This window comes from Larimichthys crocea, chromosome I, assembly GCF_000972845.2.
Source record: "Larimichthys crocea isolate SSNF chromosome I, L_crocea_2.0, whole genome shotgun sequence".
In the NCBI taxonomy this organism is placed as follows: domain Eukaryota; kingdom Metazoa; phylum Chordata; class Actinopteri; family Sciaenidae; genus Larimichthys; species Larimichthys crocea.
In genome coordinates, this window is record NC_040011.1 from 30,043,517 (window position 1) to 30,065,820 (window position 22,304).

At 42.7% G+C, this 22,304-nt stretch overlaps 1 protein-coding gene across 5 annotated transcripts; it reads left to right on the forward strand.

Moving 5' to 3' along the window:
- The first annotated feature begins 268 nt into the window (after positions 1–268).
- LOC104922627 (catenin delta-1) lies at positions 269–17,966 on the forward strand. 5 transcript variants are annotated; one of them, XM_019274411.2, is made up of 22 exons: positions 270–525; positions 4,962–5,085; positions 6,828–6,991; positions 9,672–9,740; positions 9,856–9,975; positions 10,087–10,349; positions 10,553–10,831; positions 10,923–11,163; positions 11,276–11,498; positions 11,628–11,820; positions 11,932–12,049; positions 12,140–12,293; positions 12,507–12,524; positions 12,851–12,919; positions 13,228–13,355; positions 13,520–13,670; positions 13,791–13,983; positions 14,151–14,359; positions 14,492–14,533; positions 14,646–14,713; positions 14,907–15,006; positions 16,174–17,966. In XM_019274411.2, exons 3-21 carry the CDS (start codon positions 6,833–6,835, stop codon positions 14,964–14,966), a joined length of 2,757 nt encoding a protein of 918 aa, XP_019129956.1. In that variant the 5' UTR covers positions 270–525; positions 4,962–5,085; positions 6,828–6,832; the 3' UTR covers positions 14,967–15,006; positions 16,174–17,966. The 5 variants fall into 5 exon arrangements, with proteins under 5 accessions (XP_027133510.1, XP_019129956.1, XP_010733808.1 ...); XM_027277709.1 differs by lacking the exon at positions 4,962–5,085 and having other exon boundaries at positions 269–525; XM_010735506.3 differs by lacking the exon at positions 14,907–15,006.
- Positions 17,967–22,304: the final 4,338 nt, after the last annotated feature.

Consider the following 22,304-nt stretch of genomic DNA (forward strand, 5'->3'; position numbering starts at 1 on the left):
AGGAATGTAGTTGTTGTACTTCCCCTAAAAATGCTGCTTCCTCTCATGCTATTGTTCTTGGGCAATCAATGAAATGACATCAGTGTGTGTGTGTGTGTGTGAGGGGAGAGGGGAGCGACAGACGGAAATAAATGGGAGGAGAGAGGGAGGCAGTGGGTGGTAGCTTATTTTACCCCTGCATCACAATTTAAATCCCTTACTCGCTTTTTATTTTTGTAATCATCAGCTTGCTGTCTGTTAGTGTGTGTTATCTCATTCCCAATCCGACTGGTTTCCGAGCAGCTGTCTGCAAACTTTTGACAAAACACCTGAGTGCGTGCGTGCGCCGTCTTTACGGTAAAGCCCCGCGTGTTGATCCCGCCCTCTCTTTGATAGAAAACTCGGTGATGTCGCTTCGTCTTTAACGAGCTTGACCCAGAACCCAGGGAGAGGAGGGGAGAAAACACACTGAAAAAAAGAAAAAAAGGAAAGAAAGACACCCGGAATAGTCTGGAAGGGGTCGGGGCAGGCTTTTCCCACAAGCAGGTGAGTTAATTCATAAATGTTAGCAGATGCCTGGTCGGTAAATAAAGCAGCGGGTTTGTGTTTGTGGCTTCACTGCAGCGTTGGCAAAGGAGTGGTCACAGCGGCTAGGCTAACGGCTAGGCTAACGATGCTAAAAGTTCACACAGCATTAGCAGCCCGCGTTTCTTTTGTCCAACACGCACACTGTGGTAACACTTTTATTTATTTATTTATTTATTTTTAACATTAAATCTAGATGGGGGAAGCTTAGCTTAGCTCGCTTGCGGCTAATCTTGTGTTTGCGCTGCTAACGCGCTAGCCTCGTTAGCTTCTGTGGGTTTATTGTGATGCTAACGCAGCGAGACAGACAAACCAGGTCACAAGGAGCCGGAGCTTTGCTTTGCTTTGCTTTGAGGGGGCTGGAGCATCTCCACATCCACACAGCGTTTATGTGGGCTGTAGCAGTGAGCAACAACCACCGGGTAACTCAATGCTCGCCACTCTTTTGTTCGTGGACGTCTTATTGTTACAGACGTCTTATTGTCTGGCTCGTTTTTTTTTTTTTAGCTTCGTCTTGCCCCAGATTAGCAAATCAATTCAAGATTCAGGCTTAAGCGGGATACAAAAAAAAAGCTTAAGGTGACGGTCAGGCGGGTTTAAACACCGATGTTAACCCGGGTTATGTTTGTTGTTGTTGTCTCCTTTCTGTCAGAAGCACTTTTTATCAGTTTAAGCGGATAATTAGATTTCATCCAGGAGTTGGTTTAAGGTGATCGGAGAGCTTGTTTCTCATATGTTGAGCCTGTTTTTTTAAAAAAGATTGTAATCTCCCACACTGTCTGGGAATTTGTTTTTTTAGTGTGAACCTGTTGGGTGGGTCCTGTGTGAACTTGTTTTGGGTGGGGATAACTGTCACCCTGTGAGCGTGAGCAGGTAAACTACAGTAGCTTCCCCCATCACCAGGATCCCATGTAAACATTAGTTTCATGTGTGCACATATTGCAGCGTAGGACTGTCCTGGTGTGTGTTTGTACAGCATGTGATGCTGATTTAATGTGCAGCAGGTGTCACACCACTAATAACACCACGCGTGTGCCGGTGAACACCCATTTATCAGCCCTTGCCCGACTCCTCTCTCTCTCTCTCTCGTCTCTCAAAGTAAATGTTTGATTGTTGACGCATGCAATTGTGTCTGCTCTCCTGAGGTGTGCAGGTTAATCCACAGAGAGGTGTGTGTGTGTGTACGTATGTGCGTGCATGTAAGCATCGTGTGTGTGTATATGTGTTAGGAGGTAAGTGGATTAGTGAGTTAAAGCTTCAATCCCATTACAAGCCACGCTCCGCTTAAGCCAGCGCCTCTACCATCACACCGACTTATCGACAAATTGCAGCGCGAGTTACCTCGAGATGTGCGAGCAGATGTGCTTTTTGACAGAGAAGGTGTTGTGTCTGCTGCTGACGGCAGGTGTGAGGCACTCATTGCACTAACCAGAGTTTCATTAAGTCGACAAAGGCTGTATTGTGCGCTACACGCGCGTATGATCACAGATGTCTCCTGGCTGGGTTTGAGTGAGTCATGCTGACTGATGGCTGCGGTATCAGATGGACTTCTGTGACTCGTGGTGTGTCAGGGCTCAATCAGATGCTTGAGTGCGTTGCTGACCTCCTGGCACTGTGTTTGACTTTTGACCATTTGTTGTTGGGATAAGCAAAAACATAACTCATGACATTCCCCATGCACTCGTGCTCCCTTTCCCCTTTGAAAATGTGTTATTTGACATACAAAGTACACATGTAGTGTAGTGAATGAAGGCACAAGGTCAGTAAATATGACCAAAATGGTTCAGTCCATTCTTAGTTTATAGAATTTAGTAAGTTCTTATAAAATAATGTGATGATTCACTGAGATTGCTTTCCAAAGGTCATGAAAGCAGAACAGAAAGAACTCGATGGAGAACAATATTAGCAAAATGGGAAGTGGTTTGTGGTCCTATGATCAACATATCGACCATGGGATTTTGTACCGCGCTTACTGATAGTGGGAGGAAGCCAGAACATCAGCAGGTGTGGTGTTTGTTTCTACTTTTTTTTTGAATGTTTACATCCATCTTGGTTTGTGCACACCGCAGTGCTGTTGAGGAAATTGGTTTTTGGTCAGCCTGAGTAGCCGCTGTGGCTGTGGCCCTTTTTACTCAGCTCTAATGTTGAATCCATAACATCCTGTTTCTCAGGAAGTAGGTAAGAGGGGAAAGAGGAGGGGATTGTTTTCATTGTTCAACGAAACTCGCTGCTGACTTTCAAGGCCAAAACTAACAGCTGTGAAAGCGAGCGGGGGGGGACAGAAGTCATGAGTGTGCACAGAGTGACACGATGTCGACCTCTCACAAAAACAGATGCACCGTCGCTCAAATATGTCCAATAACGTCCTGCTCGCTCTCCGACTCTTTTCACACTTGGGCTCCTCCTCGCCCAGTTGCACAAACTTCTTATTGTTCCACCAACCTCCCGGACTGACAGCTGCAAATTCCCTCCCCTGGTTGTGGTTAACACACCAACGCTCAAACACACAGTCTTAAAATCACACTGCCATGGGAACTTGCCAAGAAATATCAATCACAGTTTATAATTCCTCGTGTTTGAATGACACTCATGCCCATTAGTGGCGTCAGATAAGTGTTAATAATGATATATTCGAGATAAGACGAGCAGCATGGTGTTTACATATCAAATTAGGGACTGGCTGAACTATTTTATGTTTCTTTGAACGGTAACCGTAAGATCTCAGTACAGTGGGTGAGTGAGTGGGTGGGCTGCCGTGCTGAACCAGCAAGGAGAGAGAGACAATGCCAGGAATGCAAGATTAGCTTTTATCTTGTATTCAGCACTCCTTTACATATCTCTACCCCCCCTTTTTTTTGCTCCAGCTTGCCCTCTCATCCCCCTGAAAGACTACCAGTCTCTCACCCTGCTTTATTTGTTAGCAGCTCCCTCTCTGCCACTCGGTCTGTCTGTAGTGGGTAACATCAGCCCTTGTCCTGGCTCTGACCATATATAGTCAAATTTGGGTACAGGACAGAAGTGTGTGTGAATTACTCAGGTGGGAGGTTATGGCTCTGGGGCGTCCTACAGCCACCAAGCATAAAAGATGGTGGGTGTGTGTTTGTGTGTGACATCATGGCTTCCTGTCACTCTGCCTTATCCCACATGCAAATCCTGGTTTTGGTTTTTCACAAATTCCTTTTGTCTTGTGAAATATTTTTCAGCCACTCCTTGTTTTCTCATCAGACCATCCCACTTTCCTCCCTTTTTTCCCACACTAGGCACACCCCAAGCAGATACGTATACACACATACGTGTGTGTGTGTGTGTGTGTGTGTTAGTCATTTAGTTGACTGACGCACAATAACTGACTCTGCATGCTTTATCTCACAAGCTAACAGATGTCGTAATAGTCTGTCTAAACAGTGATATCATCATCATGCTCTATCTTTCCTTTCCTTTCCTTTTTTTTGTTCGCACAGTCTGTAGGTGAAACTGTGAGTCACTCATCACCGTCTCCCCGCTTGAACTCATTTCATTTGTGCTTGTTAGCACTTTGTCATGCACACAAACACCTGCTGCCTGAAATATAAATGCAGGTCCCTGTTTGTTTCCCAAACCGTTGTGAACACTCGCAGATCAGTGTGTCTTTGCATGTTGGCTAGACAGAGAGAGACATTGAGAAACCGTATTTGGTAGCTCCTCCTCTCCCTTGTCCAACCGGTCCTGCAGGTGTGTGTCTGTGTGTGTGTGGCAATGCCTGGGTTTATTCACCTTTCAAGCCAGTGCTGATGAGGAGCCAGGCTGCCCCAGCAGAGACTATATCAACAGATAAGAGGATCTGAGTCTCCACTTGTTTGGCTTTGATATAACAATGTCTCTCTCTCTCAAAGTGCAGCCAAGATAACAAAGGGGACACATGAGGAGGGATGAAAGGCGGTTAAGTTGAGAGAACAAGAGTAGCGGACTGACAGAGTCGTGCCAGAGGTAGACAAAGACTGATTAGAGAGAGAGAGAGAGGAAAGGCTGGAAGACGGTGGGGGGAAAAAAGGCAAAGTAAGAGTTGATCAAACAGCATATGGTTCTTCCAGGATGTTACTATCTATAAAACCCTCCTTCTCATTATGCTGACTGTCTATGTTCTCTGGCCCAGAAAGAGCTGCAGGTTGGTTAACTTCCAGCAGCTAGCTGCCGTGCTCAGGCCAAATGTTGAGTAAATACAGGGTGTGTCTAAAGGCTGGAGCTACTGTATGCCTCTGTCTCTGGCTGTGTTTTTGTGTTCACCGAGCAAACACAGCACTGTTGACACACTTGTATGGTATTCTCACTATGTTGCTGTTTTTCAAACAGAGGTGCCTTCAATCTTCACTTCATTCTCCTCCCTCCACCTCTATCTCTCTCTCTCTCTCTCTCTGCAGTCCATTCCTCCCTGTTTCTGGGCTTGGTGGTTCGGTGATCTTCTACCCATGAGCAACTAGAGCTCAACCTCTGACCTTGGCGTGATCTCTCACCTCTACTACCAAACCACGCCCACAGGTGAAGGTGTGTTCTCCTGATTTTCTTTGCTTTTTTTTAGAGTGTGTGCTTAAAGCATGAAGGGAAGTATGCAGTTCTTCTTAGATCGTGTGTCGGGGTGTAAAGCTTCCTCAAACAAATATAAAACGTGCTTCTCTTTTTAAAACAGGACACATCCCCTTTAACCTCTTCTCTCGCAATAGATTATGCTGATGCATGGATAAAATGTATGAAATAAATATTTCTTGCATAACCAAGGCTACATCAGGCCTTTGGGATCTAAAATTGGTGGTTTAATTTTCATTTCATGATCAAGTTTGGAAAATCTATTTACATTTTCCCCCAAAGTTTTGTAAAGCACATTTTGATTCTGAAGCTTCTTAGCCAAAATAGTAGATCCATAAAATAAACATGTAAGTGCACAAATGCTGCTTTGCAAGATCTAAATGCTGCTGAGCAGATGACTTATCCAGACATTTATGTTTGTATTTTCTGGAGTGGTGTCTGTGTGAGAGGGTCACTATTCTCCTCCTGATGCATTTGTCTCCTATTGTGTCTGTCTGACCTGATATTTACTGCATGGTGTCAGGTAGGGCTGGGCGATTATATATCGATATTTTAATCTATGTCGATATATTTTCAAACATGATATAGCACCATATCGTTAATATCGATAGTTTATTTTGCGTTAAAATGACTATACATTTCTTCCTTTGAGCCGCTAGTTCGCTTTTATTTCTCCTCTCCCTCCGTCCAGGTCTCCCACTGCTTGTTGACGTCGTCACGTCAGAGTCTCCAATAAGTGGCTAGATTTGTCGCTAGGCTCTTTTTGGGGAAAAAACAAATCGCTAGAGGGTCTGAAAAGTCACTAAGTTGTCAACACTGGACCACTGATTAGTGTGTAAACAACCAAAGCAGTGGGGTTAGAGGTGGTGCACAGGTCCACCTGTGTGTCAGCTGTTGCAGTGCATTGTGGGATTTGTAGTATTGAGTGGTGGGAGTGCGATTTACCGGCAGACCATTAATAATAGACGTATGAAATTATCCTCCCACGTAAAAAATATCGCTTATATATCGAGTATCACCATTCAGCTAAAAAATATCGAGATGTGACTTTTGGTCCACATCGCCCAGCCCTAGCGTCAGGTGAATTATGCCTCGACTGGCACTAATAGGGTAGTTCATTATTATGCTTTGTTTTCTTTACTCGTTTGCACCACCGTGAAATGAATTCACCAGTGCGTTTAACACACTTCTTGTGATATAAGTTTCGCTAGTGCTGACTTGGCTGGGTATTGCTAAAGGCAGTATGTAATTTGAGTCTCTGCGTGGGAAAAACTTGAATGAGTCATTAAAACCATAGCACGCTTTCAAAGAAAGAGAAGAAATACACAAGAATTCTGTGTAACCGAGAAAGTTTCAGTTTCAACCTGATTTACGTCTTTACAGGGGTGACTGCTCATTCATTATTAAAGGCAACAGAGGATATCAACTGTTGTGCAACTCCTAAAGTGCTGATGAATTTCCAAGAAGCTCAGTCATCAGATAAAACTTGTCAGCAGATAAATGAGATAGGGCTAAATAATACTTCTACTTTATCAGCCCAAAAAACTCTGCATCCACCGGATCTCGCTGTACTTTGTATGGAGAGGCGTGTCTGTTTTTGTTGGACACCCTCTCCCTGTGCTGTAGTGTGTTCGAGGCTGTATGGATGTGTATGGTGTAACGCCCCCCCCCTCCCCATCCTCTTTCCCCTTGGGGCCGTGTAGTGTGTATGGAGCAGTGTGAGAGCGCAGCGGCTCTGCTGGAGTCGGTCAGAGAGCAGGAGGTGCAGTTTGAACAGCTGACCCGGGCACTGGAGGAGGAGAGGAGGAGAGTGGGCCTCCCTGCCACCAGCCCCTCTGCCCTGGGTCGCCCCCTCCCTCACACACAGGTAACACTCCCCAACATCCCCACCCAGAGTCTCCTGTTGGCGTTACAGCCCCATCTTTATCATCTAATACCATCAATCATCCAATCCTCAAAGTTTTCCCCTCCAGCATTCATCCATATATCATTCATCCCTTGATTTCTCCCGCCTCTTCTCCACCAGAACTCAGCGACTTTGTGTCACCATTAAATATCTCTCTTCATTTACTCTGTATCTTTTTTAAGTCCACCTGCCTTCCATATCTCACCTGCACATATCAGTCCCTGTCCTCACATAGCTGCACTTCCTTTAACGTGCCTGAGATCATCGCACATGTTCGGCATGCCTTCACTGTCACTCATCGGATACACACTGACACATACATGTATACCTTTTCGTTGGCCCCCGCTCTGGAATCTCTGTTATTTTCCTCTGTTCCAGCATGTCGTGTAAAGGAATGCAGTCGATTGTCATGCATGTGTCGCACAGTCCTGCATCCGGTGTGGATTTTGTCTTTTTTATTTTCATTTAAATATTTATCAAACTCTTTTAATTTCTTCTGTTGTGCCTGCTTCGTACTAAGTCTTGTTTGCATGCAGTTTTCTTTTGTATATTGAACATTCACAAAATTGCAAGCTCCCTGTTGAAATAATGTAATAACTCACTGGTATTTGTTATGTTTAACATGTTGATTATGTTTGATTCTGGTTTTTAGTCAATATGAAATGTCAGATAATTGTGAAAAATCCTTAATACAATATCTTTTGGCCAAAATTCACGATATAGAGGATTTTTTTAAAAAAGGACAGTAAATATTCACATTTGTACGGAGCTCGTCTGGTGACATGGGAAGGGAAAAAAAGAAATTCAGTGGCCACAAATTAATAATGCGTGGGAACGAAATGATTATTAGGTGGTCACGTATTAATAGGGCGTGCTAATTTTGCGTGGCCATGAGAAATGTTAGTCATTTAATCAGTGAGACTTTTGACTTTCTTTCTGGCATCAGTAGTTTCAGCCGCAAACGTCGACAATTTTGATCTGATTTCATTTGAATCTGGGGATGAATTACAATGATATTCTTAAGTCACTTGCGGTTAGACATTTTCATTCATACAATAATGTCCTACAATTATCATCTGAAAGTGAAGGATAACTTTTACTTGAATCGTTTCGTTCCCAGGCGTTATTAATTCGTGGCCAAGGAATACATATTTTTTTCCGACAAATGTCAACAGATGTGCTCTGTACATTTCAGAACTAGTAACTCTTTGGTACTTTTTGTTTAAAGAAAAATTGATAAATCGACAAATCTACCATGGTAGCTGTCACTTGAATATTTATGTTGTATTTGAACATTGTGGGCAATGTTGCAGAATCCTGAGAAGGATTGCAAATATAGATTTTAATATGGCATTTACCTCAAAGTATCTTGATCTGTCAGGTAATTTTCTGCTAAAAGCAGACGTCCCCCACCTGGTTAATTTATCAGGAAAGTGTTTTTTTTAAATTGTATTTCCTGAAAATCTGTCTGTTTTTGAAGTTCAGCTTCCCTGTGTTGAGAGTTTTAAGACTTTCACTCACGTTCACAGCTGTCAGTGAACAGTTATCTGGTTGAACGAGGTCCTAATTGTTGCCTTCTGGTCCTGGTTTGTTATCTTTACCAAAAGACGTGACGTGAGCATGGTGAACTTCACCTGCCTGCAGGCTTGGAAGAGCAATTAAAAAAAGATTATCGTTTTGCTCTCAGGTAGCACTAAAGAGGCAGTGTCATACTCAGTGGTTGACATTAAGTAAGTTGCTGAGTAAACTAGTTTAAAATGCGTTCCTAAATATTTTCCTTCCTTTGAGGTCTCACTGACATAGATTAGTTTTTATGTTTTGTCTCTTTGAATCCTTGGACGTGACTTATTTGATTAGCGTGAGGGATCAGCTTTAAGATGACGACTAAGAGTACAGGAATTTATTTTTGGCCGACTTTATGTGTTTGATTTCTAAAAATATGAACGATGATGAAGCCAGCCGTACAGTCTGCACATTTTTCCAAACCCTGACACAGTTGTTGGTAAATGTGGCGATATTATAGGAAGAGCAGCTGGAGAGGAAGTCTCTTTTTGGTGTCAAAGCACAAGCTGTACTTCTCATTGCTTTAAAAACAGCCCTGCCTCCCTGTGGACATGATATGAAGTGCAGTATAACGTACTACTGCAGTTAAATATATCACATATTAGTCAGTGGTTTCACAGTAATACTGAAACAGATAGCAACTCGTGGTGATAAAACGATTGCTGGTAAAGAAACTATGTGCATTTATTCAGCTTGATGTTATTGCTGACAGCTCAGCTGTGTTGCATAAAAATCAGCGTCACTCATGGTTTGTACAGGTGACAGTCATTGATTATGTAACGTAGTAAAGCAGAAAGAAGTAGGGTGTGAGGGTGAGTGACTGCATACTAAAATGTCCTCATGTCTGGCAGTGATTCACAGACCATTAACAAGCAGGGACAGTCTGGTCAGCACTGAATGTGCTTCAGCAGCAGTAATATCATCTGGGTGGTTGTGAGAAAGTAGACGGTCCTGGCTAAAGGGAGCCGTGCCTTGAACGTCACTTTTATGTCTTGTTTCAGCAGATTTGTGGGATATTAAATGTTTAGTGTGTGTCTGCGTGTGTGAATACTCATCGTGTCTTACTTTTTCATCCCAGAACGGGCGTTTAGGGGATGCAGACATAGAACGACTGAAACTGACTGACTCGTACATAAACGGCACGCAGGTATGTGTTTGTGTGTCGAGTTTCACATGTAAATATAACTATTTTTCTTGTATTTATGCAGTTAAGTGCCAGTGATTTTTAAAAAATATAAATGTCTGGTGTGTCCCTGCTACAGTACAGAATGGTGGACCCTGCACACGGTGCTCTCGATGAGAGCTACACACCAGAGGACGACTCGCAGGAAGTGCACTCAGTCTTTTCTGAAGAGGGAATCACACGGCGGTCAGACAATGGGGTAAGTGATATGACACGTGCGTCATATCATCAGATATCTTTTAAAAAATCAATCGATTATCCTTTACCATAAACATATTTTAAAACAAACCCCCCTTTCGCTGTCTTTCAGATGAAGAAACCAATCTCGCGCACGGTCCTTCCCTCTGACTCAATGTCCATTGAAGGGGGCTTGTCGGTGTCCGGTATGGGCGGCTACAGCGCCACACTGGACCGTCCTTACAGGCAGCCTGTACCAGGAGACTACCCCACAGCCACAGTGCCCAGAAACTACCACTATGGGCCTGTAGGGGGTTACGAAGACTACCGGGGAGGCCCACCATCAGAGGCATACACTAGTCTGAGCAGGGGCTCACACATGGACGACCGCTACAGGTAAAACAGACAGACTGCAGTGTTTGGTTTTTATGAGTCCTCCTCTGCTTTATCTGTGTAATGTGTTACATCTGTGTGTCTGAACAAAAACTGTTTTACTAGGTGAGCTGCCACAGTTAAATCTCTGATTGCTGAGAAAACAAGATCTGGAACTGCATATAAATAACTCCTAATAACTTTATCTCTTATCATTTTTCCCCCAGGCCAGTTGATGGCTACAGGACTCTGGACTCTGGCTACCGGGCCCCAAGTCGTCAGCAGCTTGACCCTTATGCAGCACAGCCCCAGGTGAGCCGAATGAGGGCCCTGGGGTCAGCATTGGAGATGCGATATGGCCAAGGTCACTACGGCCTCGAGGATGACCAGCGTAGCGTGGGATATGACGACTATGGCATGGGGCCTCCACCCATGCACCCTGGAGGCTATGGTACCATGCCACGTCTCGGGCCCGGCCCCGGGGGTATCGACAGACGCAGACTCAGGTAAAACACAAAGGCGTCGCTGTGTCGTTGTATCACATTTGTTTTTCCAAGCGGACCACGTGTGTAACACATCTAATTGATCTACGTGCAGGAGCTGTGAGGATACTTTGGATGGTGACATGGGAGGAGTTGACCCTTATACATGGACTGTTCCCATGACGATGGAGAGGGGGAGCATGGCCTCATTGGACAGCACTCTGAGAAAGGGTCCTCCCACTTCATGGAGACAGCCGGAGCTGCCGGAGGTCATTGCCATGTTGAACTATCGCCTGGACCCTGTCAAGACCAACGCTGCCGCCTTCCTCCAGCATCTCACATTCAAAAATGATAAGGTGAAACAATCATCACCTTCAAATGCAACAACAATATTTAACAGTTATCTATATTTTGGCTATTTGATAAATCCTTGACTTGAGCTTGATGATTTTATGCGTGTGTTTCTAGGTTAAGTCAGACGTGCGTCGCCTGAAGGGCATCCCGGCCTTGGTGTCGCTGCTGGATCACCCTGGCAAGGAAGTGCACCACTCGGCCTGTGGAGCATTAAAGAACATTTCATATGGGCGAGACCAAGACAACAAGATCGCCATCAAGAACTGTGATGGAGTGCCCGCTCTGGTCAGGTTATTGAGAAAAACCCGCGACCAGGACCTCACTGACACTATCACAGGTATCCACATCTTACGATGCTTGTAGAGATATTTTGTGTTGTTTTTAAGACAACTAAGGGACAAAAGAAACATCAAATCTGACATTTTGAGAGCATTTTGATAATAAAGTATGTATTGTATCGTCCCAGGCACCTTGTGGAACCTCTCATCCCACGACTCTGTAAAGATGGAGATCGTGGACCACGCCCTGCACGCTTTGGCCGACGAAGTCATCGTTCCTCACTCCGGCTGGGAGCGAGGGAGCAACGGAGGAGAGGAGAGCTGCAAACCACGCCATCTGGAGTGGGAGACCGCCTTGACCAACACTGCTGGCTGCCTTAGGTAGGCAAGAGATCAGTGGACGGAAAGCAGAGAAAGTCCAAGAAGGAGAAAGGAACTTATTTTGAGAAGAAAACATGCAATTATGTGCTAACTTCTCCCTCCCTGCAACAGGAATGTTAGTTCAGAGCGCAGTGAGGCCCGGCGAAAGCTGAGAGAGTGCACAGGATTGGTGGATTCACTCATGTACATCGTCCAATCACAGATTAACCGCAAAGATGTGGACAATAAGGTGCCTGTTTAATTAAGTCAGATGAATTTTGATTTTTATCTCCAGCTCTGTCTCCATCTTTGATCATGTCGTCTTCTTTTCGTCCTGCAGTTGGTGGAAAACTGTGTCTGCCTCCTGAGGAATCTGTCCTATCACGTTCACCGCGAAGTCCCTGGGAGCGAGCGCTATGCAGAGGCTGCGCCTCTCAACCAGGGGCCTGCCACCGCTAACAAAGGCGGCTGCTTCGGCTCTCGAAAGGGCAAAGGTCAGTGTCAGACGGCTATCACAGTGTCTTTGATATTTGCTGTTGAAAGATGGGTAGCTGCTGGTGCCTTTTGAGCTTATTGGTGGCGGAAGCACCTGTCGCTGTTTTTCACACTCTACTACCTTCTCCTCTTCTTCCTCCTTCCTCTTACTTTCCCCCCCATCTTTCTTCCCGCCCTCCTTCCCTTCCTCCTTCTCTCTCTGCTGTGTTTAGATGAGTGGTTTTCCAAAGGTAAGATTCTCCTCTTGGCCTTCTCATGAAACTCGATCACTTGCTCATTGCTCATTTTTTACTAACGCAGAATAATACTTCACTACTACAGTGTTGAATTCACATCCAGCTCATGAGCATGCTTACCTGATGTCACGCCAACAACACTGCATGCTCACAGTGCCTGTTTCACTGGTTGCATGGCCACATTTCACATAACGGTGTACCAGAATTGAGGACTGAGGATAAACGACTGCTCATCTCAACCAACTTCACACAATCTTATTTCTTCAGCTCAGTTCTTCATGTTCTGTCTTTCTTTTTTTTTTTTCTAATTTGATTTGCAGGAAAAAAGGACGGAGATGATGGAAGTGGAGATCAGGTCGACATTCCAAAGAGGACAACACCTGCCAAAGGTATGCACGTCTCTTTTCCATTAAAAATCAGTTTGCTGATACAAATCCCCTCATGTCCTGTTTAGCCCTCTGTGTACAGCTTTATATGCCTAATTTGAGATTTGGTCGTATAATATTGACAGTGTTCATTGGATATCTGCATCATATTTCACCCTCGAAATGTGTGCAAACGACTAATGTTCAAGCCACATGGATAAACAGTTGTGTGTCTCGCTGGTAGAAGTACGTTTTGGTATTAGCTTTACCTGTGTCCAGCCTAAATGTTGAAGTTTGTCAAACTAACACTTCTCTCTTTGCGGCGACTTCAGGTTACGAGCTGTTGTTCCAACCAGAGGTGGTTCGTGTTTACACATCGCTGCTCAGAGAGAGCAAGAACCCCTCGGTGCTGGAGGCAGCTGCTGGCGCCATCCAGAACCTGTGTGCCGGCCGATGGACAGTCAGTACCGTTTCTTAACAATCTGAAAGTTCTTAATCTTAAACCCAGAGTTTAAAGTTAATTTAATCTCTGATTAGTCAGTTGTAATAAAGTGTATGATACTGTCTGTGAAGTAGTTTTGAATGTAATATTCATAACTCCCTCCCTGCCTGCTTGTTGTTCAGTATGGTCGGTATATCCGGGCCACTGTGCGTCTGGAGAAGGGTCTTCCCATGATGGCAGAGCTGCTGGCACATGGCAATGACCGCGTGGTTCGGGCAATGTCCGGAGCCTTGAGGAACCTCGCCATCGACAACCGTAACTGTGAACTGCTCGGTAAGGATGCTGCACTGTGTATCCTCAGTTATTCTCAAAACAATATTCAATGCACTTTGAATGTTTTGCATATGTATCAGTCCTGATAGATTTTCTTATCTCACTGTGTTTCTTCTGCAGGTTTGCATGCAGTGCCTCACCTTGTTGCCAACCTGCCTGGAGGCCAGAGTCAGTCTGGGCGCACCCTGTCAGAGGAGACAGTGGTGTCTGTACTGAGCACGCTCACTGAGGTGCTAGGCAACAGTCTGGAGGCAGCAAAGACTCTCCGAGCTTCGCAGGGCATCGAGAGGCTGGTGTTGATCAACAAGGACGGGTAAGTGTGAACTAAGAGTATTAAATTAAATGTACTGCTTCACTTTCTAGATATGACAAAATGTTTAGCAGTTCATAATAAAGATGCTACTTCGGCGCTGAATATAATATTTACCCAAACACATTAGCGGTAAATGTGTGAACATATCTTCTTTGTGTATCCTGCAGCAAGCGCTCAGATCGTGAGGTGCGAGGGGCCGGCCAGGTGCTGCAGCTCGTCTGGGCCCACAAAGAGCTGCGCCGGCCTCTTGAGAAAGACGGCTGGAAGAAGACGGACTTCATGGTCAATCTCACCCCCAACACCGGCACCACCAACGGCCCGAGCACCCGAGCAAATGGCACCTATGAAGACAGCACCACACCACTGCTAGACAGAGGTCAGAGACGTAGTAAGATTCAGTGTATAAATGTTTCTTAAAAGGTGATTTGAACTGTTCGTTACACTTAGACTGGTGTAGATATGAAGCTGGTGTGTTTGTTTAACTTGTGACTGTTTTTCTTCATCTTAGGAGAAAAGAGGGACATGATTCCACTAAATGACCTTGGCCCTGGTTAGTACGTTTATTATCACTGCTTCTCAAGACAACTTTATCGAAAATGTCTTTCCAGATGAGCTGTAGTATGATTTCTGTTTTTCCCTCATTGTCCTCTTCTTTTCCACAGAGGCCTACTCTACACTGGACCAGAGGGAGAGGAGACACACTCTGGATGAAACCACAGACACTTTACCGGTACTTTAAAACATTCTTGTGTATTCTCACATGCTGGATTGCTCACTTAACTACACTAACCCATAATCTCCTGCACCGCTATGAATATTTCCTGAATTTAACCTTTTGCCTTTGGCAATAACTGACATTTTTCTTTTCTCACGCTCACTTCCTCTCCCTCTTCTCTCTCTCTCTCTCTCTGGTTGTCTCTCAGCGAGGGGTGTATGGGGGCAGAAAGGGCTCCTTGCCCCTGTTGGACTCTTACGATGGTTAGCCCCCCTCCCCTCTACCCTCCCTCTGCATGTAACAGCATGGTATGTCCAACTGACCTCTCGTCCTGCATGGACTCTATGAGCTCCTTTTTTGTCTCGTACAACTTCAAACCCTCAGTGAAACCTGATCTCTGTCTCTGATGGCGTACTAAAACACTGGGCGAGGTCTAATGTACTGACATTTTTCTGATATCTGATGCCCTGATGTGACGTGTACATGCTGGTATAGTATGCTGCGAGGTGCTCCTTGTGTGTTGCGGTCTTTCAGTGTAGAGATCAACCCAAGACTGATAATTAAAGTTCAAGTCCTCAGAATAATAACTAACTGTTGTTTGTGTAGTGGTGTTGTCACAATACCAGAACTCTGACTTTGAGCAATGCTAATTTTAGTATAAAAGATACTACTAAACTACTACGTCAAAGAATTAAAGTAATGCAGTGTCACAGAAAATCAATCTAAATACTAGATTTGTAACTTTGGACATTCTGTGTTTTGATCTTTCTCCTTTTTTAATATAGTTTTGTGTCTCTTAAAGTGGCAACTTTGGATAGTTTTGCCATGTTGATCCTTTCCTCATCTTTTGTTGCCTGCCAGGATTTGTGTTTCAGTGCATTCCTGTGGCTCTGCAGGGTATTACAACAATTTCTGGACCAGAATAGAGACCGATTTTTAATGCGCTGGATTATTTTTTTGTTTGTTTTTTTGTGAGTAACAAGATATTAAACCTGTGTTGCTCTGAAATAAAGATCCGTGATTGATTACTGGTTACATTTCCAAAATAACAAGAACAATATAATGTTGCAGTTTTGAATTATCTTGCAATTCTTTCATACACACAAGCAGAATTTACTGAAGTGTGCAGCCTTCTACAAACCTCTTGCACATTAGTCTCTAATGCTGTTGCTGTGTCTGCCATCATCAGATCATTTGGGCCTGAACACAACTTGTTTCTTACACTTATATTTTTAGTTTTATGGGTATTTTTAGTTATCAGTGCATTCCTCTTTGTAGGTTATCTATCATAGTGTGATTTACTAGTTATTTACTAATTATCTGGTTATTGTGACAGCACTACTGTGCAGTGTGCCATACTTATACCACATAATGAGTCCATGTGTTGCCTCTGTGTTTATTATGTGTATTATATATTTGTTGTTTTTTCTTCGTTCTGACTCGTATTTTTATTTATTTTTTCTCCGTTCCTGCAGAAAAACTGATAGTATGCATCACCCAGACTGGGCCGTCCCTGCCCTACCACTGCTACTGAGGAGAGAAGATCCAGATGCACAGACTCTCTCCCTCTCGCCCCCTCCTCCCCCCCTTCCTCCTCTTCCTCCTCTCCTCTCTTTCTCTCTCTATCAACACACAGATGGGATTAGAAGATGAGGGTTGGCATCCAAAGAAAGTGGCTGTGTTGCAGGCAAACCTTTTCATGCAACACACACACATACACACTCGCACACAGACGTACAGATACATTCACACTGACATGTTACAAATTCATTCAACCGTAGCAACAGAAATATATATTCAGTTTTTTTAAATTATAATTCTTCTGTAAAGGCAATCACCTTTGTCGACAATCATTTAAATTCTGGTGTTGTCATTCTGCTTTTAATTTTTTAATTTTTTCTCTTGCTATCGTCAACATTTTGGTAAATTTTGTCATGGTCGACATGTTGCCAACACTCGCATCCTTGTAGGTAGACTTCTATGTAGGGTATATATACTGTATATAAAAAGAAAAATGGTATGACTGCATTAGTTTTGGCTCATTAATTTAAATCGTCCACTGGGATCGTTTGGACTAGCCGACAGACCGCCGGCCGCCCTGTAGATTGGGAATGTTTATATAGGAGTTATTTTCCTGTCTAGAGTTATTTTCTCTCGGTTGGGACGAGCACAGGTGCAGACAAGAAAGCGCAGGCGTGTGTACATTTTTGTCATACAGTAAGCCTGTGGCCGTGTGTGTGTATGTGGAAAATGAATATGGACCTTGGAGTGAGTGTGTTTCTTTGTGTGTGCGCGCGTTCACAGACCAGACCACAGACCATAAGACCACATGTTGATTATTTCATCTGTTCATGTTGACTACCTTTATCTTGTGCTCCTAGTCCTGTGACTAAACATTGTTTTTATTATTTTTTAGTTTTTATGTACCATCTGCCTCTCTTTGTTTTTCTTTTCTTCCCCTGGTGAAAATCACAATTTCAGCTGCTGCGTTTTTTTGATTTTTCTGTTTGGATTTAGCCGACTAGACTAAGTATAAGACATCAAACGTGGTATTCAAATGTGAAGCAGAGAACTTAACACTACTAAACCACTAAAACTAGTTGACATCCTGCTTCAGAAACCATTTCTGGCTCTACTGCTCTAACAGAACGAACAACACTATATAGACACAGCCTTCTCTTCAGCTTGTTCATTTTAGTAACACTTCAGGAGGATTGCTTTCATATAATTATCTCTAAAGAATCACTACTTGCTGTTGTTTAGTTTTTTTGTTGTTCATATTGGCATTCGTGATGTGCCATTTTATAAACAAAACACCTAAATATGGGAGACTTCTTCACTCAGAGGAGACTCGAGTTTTAACAGACAGACAGGGGAGACAAACTGATGTGTAATTTAAGTTGGAAGTGGACAAAAAGCACATTTGGTCCATTTGTTACTGTTTTTTGTTAACTTTTTTCACTTTGTGTCCAGTTTGTTTGTATTTTATTTCGGGGGTTTGTATGTGTGGGAGTGGTGGGTGAGAGCATTATGCAATTTGTTCAACTTTTTAGTCACAGTTTTACCGCCAAGTTGTTTTTAAGGCAAAAGAGACCAATCATCTTTGTTTTTTACTCTCCACACAGTATATTTGTAATGTTGCCTATCCATGTAAAATTATGATGTACCATTCATACCTGCCTTGGCTCTGAGAAGTTGCTTTTTTCAGTAAAGTATGTAACTGGTAATACTGTTGTTTTTATAAATAAAGATCTTTTCTTAGACCAGATTTGGCAACGTGTGATTGATGTTGCTGCAAGGCGAAGCGAGGCAAGGAAGGACTGCTGCATCATGTAGATAAACATGTCTAATTAAAGAGAGGCAGTCTGTCCGTCTGGGTAATTTCATCCGTTCACTCTTGTTAAGGCAAATGGTAAATATACAAACCTGACACTATGTCAGATATTCTTCTCACAGCAGTGTGCTCTGTTTTTTTTTTTTTTTTTTTTTTTTTTGGATGTTCTAATTATTAAGGCTTGTTATCCATAGAGTCCTTCGTGTCACCAGACTTTTTTTAAAACTCACTACAAACACATTCATGTATCAAATTAAGACCTCAAACTGTGTTTCGGCCTTGTGTTCATGCCTGCACAAAGCTGATTAACCTTTCAAACATCATGAACACGACAGCGCAGTTAAAGACTTTGAAGTGTTGACATTCCCAGCTTGGCTGTTGTCTCCGGTTACACGTGCTGACAGAGTATAGCTGTCATGTACTTGTGTTTGTGAGCCTCCAGACATGTTGCTGCAACACACGAGGGTTGTACAAGGACGTGAAAGTGTCTTGGCGTTTCCAGTATGCAACACGTTGAAATGTATCCCACACAGATTGAGAAACAGCTGCTGGATCACGAGGGCATGAAGTGTGAAACTTTGATATTAGTCAGGTTCAGATGTGGATCAGCCTGACCCGGACAAAGTCACATAATTTCACAGAGTACCTCTTAAATGTTACTGAAAATGTAAATGCTGATGAACGTGAAGACATTTTCACACACTCAACAAAGCTTTAAATTTGTGAATAGCTCATAATCTGTCAGGTATTTCGAAACTAGATACTAGATATACCAGACAAACCTAAAGTTGACTATAGATCTGCAATTATTTTAATTGTTCAGACTATGAAATGTCAAACAGTGTGACTTTTGCCTGGCAATGAGGTCAGGAGGTTTCACATCTGTATATACATGTTTGTTCCTCTTTTGTTTTTACTCTCTTACTTTCAAAGTGATGTTTTCAAGAAATCATGATTTAAATTATGTTTAATTATATAATTATTTAATTATATAAGAAAAAAGCTGAAAAACAAAATACAGTCATTTAATAAAGAGAGTTGGGTATCAATATTGTTGCCTTTCAAATTAGTCTGAGGAATATAAACATGGTTTGACAATATTTTTGTCTTTTATTTTGAAAGATATTTTCTCATTTAAATCATGAAACACCTGATCAAATAATCAGTAATAAACATTTTTTAATACTCAATGCAATGGACACATAAAAAGATAGTTGAGGTTTTTTAGTAGAAAATTCCCTGAATGTTTCTTTGTGAAGGAAATTTATACTAATCAATCATTTAACCAATCACTTTAGGAATTTCTTAGCTGCCTTCTTGGTGAGGAGGAACAATTACGAGAAACAGCTCCTGAAATGCTCATGAGGACATGTGAGTATTGATTTTTGTTCCTTAAAGTCTGAAGACGAGTTTTGAAACAACATGTTGCAAAATGTAATTTAAAAGAAATATAATACAGTTGACAGAAGCTCCTAATAATGAAACAGTGGGGGTACATTGGGGGACTTATGGCCTCAGCATATCTCAAATGTCAGCTACAGCCCTGTTAACAAGTGCAAAGCTTATGTATGTCAATCCAAATCCAAGTCAAAAATCCTATAGCTGCCCCTGTCATTCTTTATATACTGCAAAGCTTAAAAGGTTTTGTCCTCTAACTACTACAAGCATATCTGTGATACATGTGTGTGCACAACTGTGTTAGTCATTGAGTGTGTGTCATGTTTGTAACCCATGCAGCTGGTACGCACACACCCTTCTTTAAACTTGAGACCACCAAACGCAGCAGATTCTCCCTCCCTCCCTGTGTCCTGTCATTTGGTGTCATATCTATTTAGGGCTCCTCCGCTGTTCTTCATTTCCTCTCGATCACTTTCTCGAGCTCAAATAGAAGCAGCAACATTTAACTCCGGGACACGAGATCTGGAGGGAAAGTGTTGGGAGTATAAGACCAAAGGAATACAACACATGTTCAGAGAGGAGTGATTGTTGTGAGGAATTTAGCACCGGATTCATCACAGCAAATCCACATTAGGGACGCCTCCGGGTGTGTTACCATGCATGATAAGAAAGGGGAACCACACCACTGGGAGATTATGTCTGGCCCTCCTTCCTTGTGTCCACTGGAGCTGATTTGGGGAGGAAAGTGAGTACAAACAGTTGAAGTGCAAAGGAACTGCTCAGCCTTTTAACTCATGGGTTCCTCTTCAAACTCAGATGACGAGTCCCCAGATCGCACTCCAGCCCCAGATTCATCCCGTCACACTTCCCACACTGGGAAGCAGAGCGGGATCAGCAGCATGGGCTATGGGTGCATGGTGGCTTGGCACCATCTGAGGCCATTTATCCCCTTCTTCCTCATCAGCTTCATGGTTGTGGCCCTCGTCTACCTGATGCAAGCTATCATCTACGGGGGGCCCTTCAAAGACCCGTTCTTTTTTGTCAAGTTCAACGAGCGTTGGCCCCGGCCCACTCCAGGCTCTCCAACGCCAACCAAGGTGTTCAGTCCTATCCCCTCCTCGTCCTTTGAGCAAGTCCTCGTTGAACTACACAGAGACAATGAGACAACGTGAACTCTTTGATTACAAAAAGTGGAGGAACTATTTTCTCTGTGGATTTGAGCAGCAGGGACTCTCCAGGGATTACACCAGTACTCAGAGCTATTTAAAGGACAGACTGTGTATATGAGTCTTTCAATTTGGGTTGTTGTTTATGTGACTGATCTGTGCACATTTTCCACTAATGTGCAGCTTCATATCGAGGACAGCAAACTTCAATCAATCATTGTGCACCAGTAGTTTTTTTTTCCATGTGAAACATGTAAGACTTGACCACGGTAATATAACAACCTTTTCAATTCAACAGTGCTGCAATTTAATTATGTAGTTCGTCTCTAGTGACTTTTTGGAACAGGCTTTCAGAGGAATTAACAGGTGGTTAAATGGTCTTTAAAGTTGTAAAAGAAATGTATAAATCTGCCTGATATGTACAGCAAAGCACTAATGATACAATACAGTATGTTTGGCCTGCATTTCTGGATGCTCCTTTCCTGGAGCTAATATGAGATTTCAGGAGTCTGAACCTATCAAGCGGGAATCGTCCAAAGTTAAAATCTTTTACAGTCCATGGAAGCAAAGAACGGGAATTTGTGTTACAAAGAATCAAAGATACCACCTTGATTTGACTAACTCAGTGTCACACTAGCTTCAGCTGAACTTTAGAGGTTTAGAGGTTACTGTTTAGAGGTCAAACATGTGAACCAGTCATTTATAACTTTCCATAAACTGAAAAGAGCAGATTGCAGTGGCACGCCTTGTCTTTTCCCAATTCCCACAGGGTAAACATCCAAAACAAACGCATGCTCCTCACTATGAAGACTTAATGTAATGTACTATACTGTAGAAACTATTTGTCATCTCAAGTGGACAGACACCTAACATATCGTAAAGATTACGCCTGGATTATTGTGGATTAGCCTGAATTATTGTGACATTTTTATAACTATTTAAATGCCTCTCATGTTTTTATCACTGCTATCACTTTCATCATATTTTTGTACTAATGCTTCAACAGGGAAGTAGGGGTTGACAAACAGATGTGCAGCTCCGTACAAAATAACATATAGATAGGTAAAAATATCACCTAGTGTTTATTCATATTACTCAGGGACAGGGTATCTAAGGTCAGTCATTAAAATTGTTTAGCCCATATAAGATCTTAACCAGACTGTGGTAGAGCTGGGTCGTAACAATTAACATGGGATTATGTTTTATTGTGTCTTAGTAAGGAGTGTCTTCGGCTACAGTCATGTGCTATATATAATGTTTCCCAGATTAAATGTGATGTCACGTAATGAAATCTCCAAACTAATAGTAGTCATAGCTACAGAGAAATATGTACCTAATTATAAAATTTATATATATGCATCGTTAGGTACTATAAGCGGCATATCAGATGAGTAAGGCAAAAGGCAGAAGCAAAACGACTTAGTATATTTAATTAAGTGCTGGGTTTTATTGCTTTTGAATTAAACATTTCATTTTTAAAAAGAGTAATGTGTTATTTTGTCCTTCGGAAGTTACGTTGTATCATTTGAGGTTCTCCCAGCAGGACGTATGCAGTGTAAACCTTACAATTAATATCTGTAATAGAATCTGTAATGAGGTTATCATGTTTAGTTTCAATGTCAAGTATTATCAGCAAATGAAAAGTTTTGTTTGTCTGATTGGGCCCTGTCAGTGCTGTCATTATATTATTGGACCATTTTTATGATGA